General features: G+C 46.6%; 1 protein-coding gene across 1 annotated transcript; it reads left to right on the top strand.

Moving 5' to 3' along the window:
* The first annotated feature begins 14 nt into the window (after positions 1 to 14).
* On the top strand, positions 15 to 10,293 carry LOC115161282 (lysosome-associated membrane glycoprotein 1-like). The gene is made up of 6 exons (XM_029712133.1): positions 15 to 391; positions 5,511 to 5,710; positions 6,032 to 6,160; positions 6,439 to 6,505; positions 6,931 to 7,098; positions 7,321 to 10,293. The coding sequence occupies exons 1-6, from the start codon at positions 334 to 336 to the stop codon at positions 7,458 to 7,460; spliced, it is 762 nt and encodes a 253-aa protein (XP_029567993.1). The 5' UTR covers positions 15 to 333; the 3' UTR covers positions 7,461 to 10,293.
* Positions 10,294 to 10,295: the final 2 nt, after the last annotated feature.

Genomic DNA, 10,295 nt, shown 5'->3' with positions numbered 1-10,295 from the left:
TTCTGGGCGGTACTTAAACTCTACATCACATGACCGTTGTCACTTCTTCCTGGTGCAGAAATCATCCGTGGTTATGTGACGATCCAGACACTCAACGAAGACCAATTGAATTAGCACCAACTAAACCAAAAAGAGAAAACAACACTGAAGGAAAAGGGCACATTTCCAAAGATTTGTTTCGTGAGGATTCTAGCTTGCGGCAGCAGAGAGAGCACGAGCCGTGAGCTTGCGTTGTTGCTAGTAAAGCTTGCTTACTGTCCTTCGTTCCCATCGCTGGACCGTGTGCATGTTGTTGTGATTCGCCCCTTCCTTGGCAAACAACTTAACAGAAATATGACACAACAACATAGCCGCAAGCAACCTTTGTCCATTGCATTCATCGCGCTTTTAGGTGAGTATGTTGATGCTGGATGGACGCAGTAAATACAACACCATACATATAGTAGCTCATACACCATAATTCGGTATTCAACCTATTGTTTTTACCTTGCATGATGGTTATTTACCGTGCATGATGGTTAAACATGGTTCTACGTTTTCCAGATGACTTGCATTTCTGCCTTAGATTATGTATTACAGGTCGATGCGAGACCAGACCGAGTTGTTTTTCTTGCTTAGTGGCTGGCTGACAGCTCGATCGGTAGGTCAAGAGGTGCAGGTGGGCCGTTGTGCAATGGGACCCTCACGTGATATCAAAAGCGCTGTGCCTAGTGATAAAAAACAACAGGCTATGTTTTTTTTTCATTTATCGATGACATTGCACTCATTTGTTTTGTTTACGCTCTCTGCTTGTTTCTTGGCAAGGGACCTTTTTAGCTTTGGGCTAGAAGCTGGTGGTCATGTACTGAGTAGCCCAAGGCTTAACCAAAGGCCAGCAGATGGTGCTATTGAGTCGTTTAATTGTACAGTCCAAAGGGAATCCATGCAGCTGGCTATACACTCGTATCCCTCATGGACGGGTTCATACATAAAACATTTTCCATCCAGTCTACAAATGCGTTGATTTCCTCAACTTGATTTAATGTCGAAGGTGGGGAAAAAAAATGAAAGAATGCCTGCTTTCTTTATGGAACACCCCTTTTCACCACCATGTTAGATTGGACAAAGGGATTTTCCAAGAGTGGGAAAAACCAAGCCCCGCCTGATGCCTGGGCGGGCATGGAAGCAAGTGCATCCATAACTACCAGGACCAGCACACACACCGCTCACAGCATGACATAGCAGGACCAGCACAACACCGCTCACAGCATGACATAGCAGGACCAGCACAACACCGCTCACAGCATGACATAACAGGACCAGCACAACACCGCTCACAGCATGACATAGCAGGACCAGCACAACACCGCTCACAGCATGACATAGCAGGACCAGCACAACACCGCTTACAGCAGGACATAGCAGGACCAGCACACACACCGCTCACAGCATGACATAGCAGGACCAGCTCACAGCATGACATAGCAGGACCCGCTCACAGCATGACATAGCAGGACCCGCTCACAGCATGACATAGCAGGACCCGCTCACAGCATGACATAGCAGGACCCGCTCACAGCATGACATAGCAGGACCCGCTCACAGCATGACATAGCAGGACCCGCTCACAGCATGACCTAGCAGGACCCGCTCACAGCATGACCTAGCAGGACCCGCTCACAGCATGACCTAGCAGGACCCGCTCACAGCATGACCTAGCAGGACCCGCTCACAGCATGACCTAGCAGGACCCGCTCACAGCATGACCTAGCAGGACCCGCTCACAGCATGACCTAGCAGGACCAGCTCACAGCATGACCTAGCAGGACCAGCTCACAGCATGACCTAGCAGGACCAGCTCACAGCATGACCTAGCAGGACCAGCTCACAGCATGACCTAGCAGGACCCGCTCACAGCATGACCTAGCAGGACCCGCTCACAGCATGACCTAGCAGGACCCGCTCACAGCATGACCTAGCAGGACCCGCTCACAGCATGACCTAGCAGGACCCGCTCACAGCATGACCTAGCAGGACCCGCTCACAGCATGACCTAGCAGGACCCGCTCACAGCATGACCTAGCAGGACCCGCTCACAGCATGACCTAGCAGGACCCGCTCACAGCATGACCTAGCAGGACCCGCTCACAGCATGACCTAGCAGGACCCGCTCACAGCATGACCTAGCAGGACCCGCTCACAGCATGACCTAGCAGGACCCGCTCACAGCATGACCTAGCAGGACCCGCTCACAGCATGACCTAGCAGGACCAGCTCACAGCATGACCTAGCAGGACCAGCTCACAGCATGACCTAGCAGGACCCGCTCACAGCATGACCTAGCAGGACCCGCTCACAGCATGACTCACCTCTGATTGGAGGACTTCAAACATTTTACACTGTACCTTCTGTGTATATAATTATTCCAACACTCATCAATTCCACCCTTCAGACACCCACAGATCAAGTCATCTTTCCCAATAAAACATAATCCTAGCATTTCCTCTCCCAATACATCCCTCCATTCTCCCATGGTGTCTCACGAGGGACTTGAACCTCCCCACCTGCAACACTTCTGCCGAAATTGCCTCCGAAGATAAACATTTTACCCAAGAGCACAATGATATTTCCTATTGACTGCCTGTGGTCCTTCAACTCCTCCAGTAATACAATTTGCAGGTCTAACTGACCCTGATAATATGGCATAATAACCATTCCTGGACCTGACTCCAAAAACGAGCCACCGATGGACAGTACCAGAAGGGATCCTCTATTGGTTCTGTTTCTGTAGGGCAAAGTCTGCACCGGTCTGACTTGAATACCCCATAAACTGAACATTCTTTTTGTAGTGAGAATTTTAAATAAAAGCTTAAATTGAAAAGAATGAATTGATGCATCAATTGTTTAGTATATCAGTCCACTGTTAGCGGAGTTACCTTCAACCGAATGCATCCGGTTTTCAGGAATACAGCTAATTCAACTTAGCTACCTTTTCTGATGAAAACCGTCTGTGGAAACTCGCTCAGGTGTTTATTTGACACTTTTTACGTTAGGTTACCCTTGGTCTGAACACTGTATACGATGTCAGGAAGTAGTATTAGCCACCATAGCATAGTGGTGGAAAATGGTGTTTCATAAAGTATGCATATCCCACCCCGCTTTCTTGCCATTAAATCGAGTTAAGGAGGAAGTCGATGCCTTTGCAGCCTGAATGGAGAATGTTTTATGCACGAACCGGTCCACAAGCATTTTGCTACATCCGCAATAACATCTGCTAAATATGTGTATGTGACCAAAAACATTTCATTTGAAGGGATACAAGTGTATAGCCAGTTGCATGTATTCCCTTTGGGTGGTAAGATGAAATGACTCCATAGCACCGTCTGCCAGCCTTTGGGCTAGGCCAAGGCAAGCTATTAGATATCAATCACATTTGCACAGCCTGTCTTTGTAATATTCTCTTTGTAGGACAAACTGGGCCTAAATGTAGCCTAAATGTCAAGATATCAGGGAGCGTGATAGTCAAACAGATAAGAGAGAGCAGAAGGCGTCAACAGATCAATGATACAGGGGAACTGAGTGTGTGACAAACCTTGATGATGACGGCTGTTAAAACGCCGTGGTTTGATCATGAAGATGTATTAACAAACTTTCCTCAGTTGCTAAATATTTGACATTTCAGGTTTCCTCATATTCATACACCTTGGTTCAAAATGAAATTGTATGTGTCACATGCGCCAAATACTACGGGTGTAGACTTTATCGCGAAATGCTTGCTTACGAGCCCTTCCCAACAATGCATAGTTAATATATTTGTTTAACACTAGGAATAAAATACACAAGAATGGAGCTGTATACAGGAAGTACCAGATCAATGTGCAGGGGTATGAGGTAGATATGTACATGAAGGCAGGGTAAGGTGACTAGGCAACAAAATAAATAAGAATAGTGGTAAAATAAAGAGTATAAAAGTGTTTGTCGGTATGGATGTTTCTTATGCATGTGTGTGGTCCTCTGTAGCTCAGTTGGCAGAGCATGGCGTTTTGCGACGCCAGAGTAGTAGGTTCGATTCTCGAAGTACCTATCCATAAAATGTATGCACGCATGCCTGCAAGTAGTCCATCATTATAAATAAGAATTTGTTCTTAACTGACTTGCCTGGTTAAATATAAATGTATTTTTTTTTTTGTAGTGTTGCTTTGGATAAAAGCGTCTGCTAAATGGCATTTTATTATAATATTGTGTGAGTGTGCATAGAGCCAGTGCAAGAAAGGGTCAGATAGTCCAGGTTACCATTTTAATGAACTATTTAGCAGTCTTATGGCTTGGGGATAGAAGCTGGTCTCTGAGCCTGTTGGTCCGAGAGCTGATGCTCCGGTACCGTTTGCCAGACAGTAGCGAAGTGAAGTCTTTGGCTTAGGTGGCTGGAGTCTAGCAATTTTTCAGGCCTTCCTCTGACACCCCCTGATATAGAGGTCCTGGATGGCAGGGAGCTCGACCCCTAGTGATGTACTTGGCTGTCCGCACCACCCTCTGCAGCGTTTTGCAGTCGAGGGCGGTGCATTCGCCACACCAAGCGGTGATGAAGCCAGTCAAGATGCTCTCGATGGTGCAGCTGTATAACATTTTGAGGATCCGAGGGCTCATACCAAATCTTGTCAGCGTTCTGAGAGGGAAAATAAGCCGTCATGCTCTCTTTACGACTGTCCGGGTGTGTGTGGACCATGCTAAGTCCTTAGTGATGTGGATGCCAAGAAAGCTCTCGACCCGCTCCACTACAGCCCCGTGGATGGGCGTGCCGTCCCCTCTTTCACCTGTCGTCCACGATCAGCTGCTTGGTCTTTCTAACTTTGAGGGAGAGGTTGTTGTTGTTGTTGTTGTTCTGGCACCACACAGCCACGTGTCTGACCTCCTTGTAGGCTGTCTCATCGCTGTCGTTGATCAGGCCTACCACCGTTGTTTCGTCAAAGCAAGGCACTCACTAGTATTTTTAATCTGCACAGACAGGTAAGACAGACATCAGCTGAAGATGTGATTGACATCAGTAGTGATGTCTCCTCGTAAGCCACGTGAGACTAGTACACCTGCTTCTTCATTCCAATGGTTCTTTTGTGGTGTGACCCACTAAAGCTTTTGGAATTTGTGGACTGCCATATCAATGGAATCAGCAGTTACATTTTTTTTTTGTTTTTTTTTTTGGCACAATTCAGTCTGCCACCACATAAAAGGAATTCGCCACAACATTACTCTAAAGTTACTGACCTACTCAGTGGTTGTATCGCTATAGTCTCAAATGGCTCCTCCGCTCCAGCTCTTCTCCTTCATCTGCACGTATCTAATATCTTATCTAACCCACATGATGGGTGAAAGCAACATTATGGTGAATGCATTTCACATCTGTGCAGATACAGGTGAGGAGAGGAGGCCTCTTAAAGACTATTGAGAAGACTTTACCAGCTGCCAGCTAAGGATCAAACAGTGCTGTGTCTATTTGTCTATCCATCTGTGGTTGTTTTGTTACGTCATTACAGCGGTCACGTTGCATCAGAGCTTTGCTGCCACTGACGCCCCGCCCACGGCTGCCCCTCAAACCACGTCTCCCCCTCCTGCACCCCCGGCTCGGCCCGAGAGAGGCGACTACACTGTAACCAACGGCAATGGGACCGCCTGTCTGATGGCCCGCATGGGACTGCAGCTCAATGTCAGCTTCAGCTCTGCCTCTCTCAATAAGGTACACACACACACACACACACACACACACAGAGACTTGCACATACTTTGAATCCCAGCGCCTCTCACACAGTCTTGTTTTACTAACCTTGTGGGGGGGACAGTTAATTCCCATTCAAAATCCTATTTTTCTTAAACCCTAAACTGAACCTTTAACCCTAAACCCCCTAGGAATAGCCATTTTTTTTCACCTTGTGGGGACTGGCAAAATGTCCCCAGTTGGTCAAATGTTTGTTCACTATTCTTGTGGAGATTTCTGGTCCCTACAGTTATAGTTAAACATGTCCACACACTGCCCTGTGTCTTGTTGTCCTGTGTGCAGACTGTGCTGGAAGTGGTGAACCTGCAGCCCAACGTGACTAAGAGCTCAGGGTCATGTGACTCTGATAGCGCCACCCTATTGCTGAAGGCTGACGAGAAGACAACCAGCCTCACCCTCGTCTTCTCCCTGGTCAGAACTCTCGTTTGACCTTTTTCTTTCTCTTTACTTTTCTCTGTCTGCCACTTAGTGCTCTCTCTCGCTCTTTATCTTTATTTCTTCTTGCATCCATTAATACATGCGGTAAGGTTTTCTGTATCAGTAGTAGAAGGCTTTTGACACTAACACCTGACTGCCACATGATGGCGCCTCATGAACAAGTTGAGGACAGGCATTCGTGAACTATTGTTCCAGTCCTGTGTGTGTGGCGTAGATACTGTGTGGCATCACTGGTTCTTTTGTGTCTGCAGAATGCCACGTCCAGTAAGTACCACCTCAGTGGAGTGACCCTGTCGGCAGCCTGGCCGGACATGCGTGGTGAGTCTGGATCCAACAATCACTAGATCATCTAGTGAATAGTACATGCATATAATTCATCTACTGTCTATCCTCTTACAACCCCAATCTGCAGTGTTGAAACCCCTCTATAATCCTCCTTTGCCACACTCTTCCATCCTTTCTTTATCCTGTTTCACATCCCAACCATTACCTCCCCCCGAGCTGACAAGGTAAAAATCTGTCGTTCTACAAGTCAGTTAACCCATTGTTCCCCGGGCACCGATGACGTGGATGTTGATTAAGGCAGCCCCCTGCACCTCTCTGATTCAGAGGGGTTGGGTTAAATGTGGAAGGCATAGTTCAGTTGTACAACTATGTATCCCCCTATCTTCCCTTTCTTACCCCGCTCATAACCCCTCTTCCTCCTTCCCACCATTATCTCTCTCTCCCTGTTGTCCCTCCAGTGCCCTTCTCAGCCAGTAACAGTAGTCTGGACTACCTGCGTGGTACCCTGGGACGTAGTTACATGTGTCGTGAGGAGCAGACTCTGGCTGTGACTGCGAACTTCTCTCTCAACACCTTCCAGCTGCAGGTGCAGCCCTTCGGCCTCACCGGGGACCAGTTTGGAGCAGGTACTGTGGGTTACCACTTCATGTGGTGCTATGGGTTACCATTCAATGTTTCAGGAGAAGATTTATTCCAATCTCAGAAATGTGGATAACATAGATTCTGGTGATTATCATTCCATCACTCTATAATTTTTATTTATTTATTGTTTTTCTCCACTTTCCCTTGCCTGCTCTTCGGTCTCTATAATTTCCCCTCTCTCACTGCCTCTGTCTCTCCCTCTCCAGCGGAGGAGTGTCAGCTGGATGAGGATGACATGTTGATCCCCATCATCGTGGGCGCTGCGCTGGCTGGCCTGGTTCTCGTCGTTCTCGTGGCCTACCTCATCGGCAGGAAGAGGAGCCACGCTGGCTATCAGACCATCTAAAATCACTTCCTGTCAACTGACCCCCCCCCCACGAGCCAGAGAGCGCAAGCCCTCCCCATCTCACCCTCCAGCTACTAACCATCACCTGGATTGACTGAACCTCACTGCGACCCGTAAACTGAACTTCCTTACCCCCATTGTTGGTCTCATCTTACAATCCTTGCTGCCCCATCATCCCCTCCCCTCTGAACTCTCTCACTAGCCCCACATTGGGTTGATATGCGCTTTCAGGACTGAACTGCTCCTTCGTATGGAGGGGAAAAACAGTGGGAATCTGCTGAGAGATTTGTATTTACATAACGAAACACTCTTGACAGTAGAGCTTTTCACGGATCCACCTGAGACCTGATCCAGAATTCAAAATAATGTCACGGGTGGAATCTGAACCGATTCTCACGAGTAGGCCTACATGTAACTTTAATTTACTTGTCTGGAAGAGCCCGTACAGATCTAAACGCGACTGCTACAGTACAGAGAAATGTAGTAATTGATGCTGCTGCTCTTGCGTTTCACGAGAGTGGCGTTTGTTGTTGTTGGCCAATCATAAGTTATCAAAGCCACAATAGGCAAGTCAGAGAGCCTTCCTGTGTGGCAAAAGTTAGGAGATATCTAATAAATATAATTAAAAGTTAAAGGAGAAGGATGGGCTACAACAACCATAGTCTGAATGGAGTTAAGTGTAGGATGAGAAAGCGTATGCACTGAAGCCTCAGTTAGCCTAGCTCGCTAATATTAGCTAGCTTAATTAGCTTCTCCCGGTTTGTTGCAGTCAAGTCCAGTACTACGTAATCATATTTGATAAATAATTTAGCTATTAATCTACTATAGCACGAGTCGGCTTGGTTGGTTGCTGTCTCATCTCTCCCTCACTCGCTCACAGTACGGCCCCTCCCCCACCTGCTGGCGCGACACCTCCCTCTCGCGTTTTATCGGCTCCAGTTAAAGTAGCTTTAAAAATATATATTTTGTTGCTTCCCTCACTCGGCTCGGGTCTGGATCTGACCAGGTCTATACGGAACGGGTCTAGCTGTCTCTGGGTCCGTTCGGAATGCGTCTGACTAAATTCCAAAAATGTATTTATACATATCGGGTTCGAGTAGGGAAAGCCCAGGTCCATTATGGAACAGGTCCAGCTTTTTGGACCCGTGAAGACCTCTACTTCAAAGACACCATCACTCAACATGGCGGGGGGTGGGGTGGAGTTCTCATGTAACCATATGCTGAATAATAATCCACACTCTATTTGTAGCCTAGGGTCTCATATCATGCTTACATTTTACTGGTGTCTGACAGGAATTCTGAGGGATTGTTTGTGTACAACCATTGCTGCTCCGTTTTAATGGCTACTTCTCTGTTTTGGTCGGTGGCCATTTTGTCAGTCACATCATAATAGGAGGCCGTTGTTACTGCTGTGTAAAGGGAATATTATGACTGTCGCTGGCTGCTCCAACCAAACTTGTTGCTTAAGGTTTTCAACGTCATTAAACATAATGAAGTTTGTAACTCTGAATATAAAATGGAGTTGATGGAAGTTGCCCCCTAACCCGAGTTCAAGGGTCAGATATTTTTGCATCCAACTAATGGTTATGAGTTGGGGCTGGGAAATCTGATCCTAGACCTGTGGTTAGGGGCTAAGCTAGGTACCAGCGGCAGTTTTGAGAATGGTGTTTCTTAATCCATCTCTTAGGGGTCCCCTAGGTGGACATTTTTGTGCACCTTCTTGGGTTCCTCTTGGACTGGGTTGAGGAACAAGGGTAATTTTGATGGTGAAGCAGTTGAGGTCTGCATACCACCGCTTATAGTTACATTTATTAAACGGCACTGCATGGTCAATCCGACATCTGCGTTGGCTGTGCAGCATTTACGGTGATACGGCCTCTGCAGAAGTCAGGGCATTCATACTTGTTGTGCTTCATGGAGCAAAGCAGAGCTGTTAAGGAAGTGACGCTATACGGAGCCCTCCACATTGTTACAACATTTGATGGTCATGTGCTACAGAGCTTGATTTGGCCTCTGCATGCCTCAAGAGGCTCCGCATTTGGTTCACACCCTCCATACGAAGCCTCCGATTCACATTTGCTGACTAAGCATAAATTGGCTTTAAGACAGATTATTATTTTTTTTCTGGGGGGGTTGTACAGATGGTACGTCCAGTGATACACTAAGGGGAGGGTTGTTACAGTTGAATTTCATGGTGCTTACAAATGGCTGAACACTAACTCAAAATGCACCTGTGTAACTTGGGACACTTTAGTGAATAGTCACATTTATTTGGTGGTTCTCAAGTTAGAATTCCAGATATTATAGTTTAAATTGTTCTGTTGGCGTTACTGTCAAAAGAACCGCACAATTTTAGGGAGGACATAATTTCTCCACCCCAAAATAATGTTAAGCCAAATGGAATCTGTGCCTCCCCACTTACAAGAAGGATGGGATCTATGCTAATGTTCTAGAGTTACTCGCACTCTAATCTGTCTCAAATGACACCCTATTCCCCATGTAGTGCATATCTTAGTTGGGTGTCATTTGAGTCATAGCCTTTTGTCTCTACAAGGCGTTACCACAGAACAATGAGACATTTCACCGGATGTATAAATGGCTGTGGTCTATCTTGGTTTAGTTATAAAGATCTTTGGCGTCTTTCTTAGATTTTGCCTTGCCTTGCCTGTTGAACGATCAGAGGATGCATAATTTGGAGTAATGAAACTGCATTTTTGTTCCACCCCTCATCTAGAAGTGTTAACATCCATAGGTAGTGATTTAATATGGCTTTAAGAATGTTTTAATTGTTTTCTTAAGTGTAGTGGTCAATAAAAATAAACTGAAGGAATGAGC

The sequence above is a fragment of the Salmo trutta genome, chromosome 24 (genome assembly GCF_901001165.1).
Source record: "Salmo trutta chromosome 24, fSalTru1.1, whole genome shotgun sequence".
Classification (NCBI taxonomy): domain Eukaryota; kingdom Metazoa; phylum Chordata; class Actinopteri; order Salmoniformes; family Salmonidae; genus Salmo; species Salmo trutta.
The sequence above is the reverse complement of the archived record's forward strand: the minus strand, read 5'-3'. Positions and strand labels throughout refer to the sequence as shown.

What these genes read in the sequence shown, in the direction of transcription:
- LOC115161282 (XM_029712133.1), top strand. Translation starts at nt 334, where the DNA reads ATGACACAACAACATAGCCGCAAGCAACCTTTGTCCATTGCATTCATC. An exon ending in TCACCCTCGTCTTCTCCCTG is followed by an intron (nt 6,161 to 6,438) that starts GTCAGAACTCTC and finishes TTGTGTCTGCAG; the next exon opens with AATGCCACGTCCAGTAAGTA. An exon ending in CGGGGACCAGTTTGGAGCAG is followed by an intron (nt 7,099 to 7,320) that starts GTACTGTGGGTT and finishes CTCCCTCTCCAG; the next exon opens with CGGAGGAGTGTCAGCTGGAT.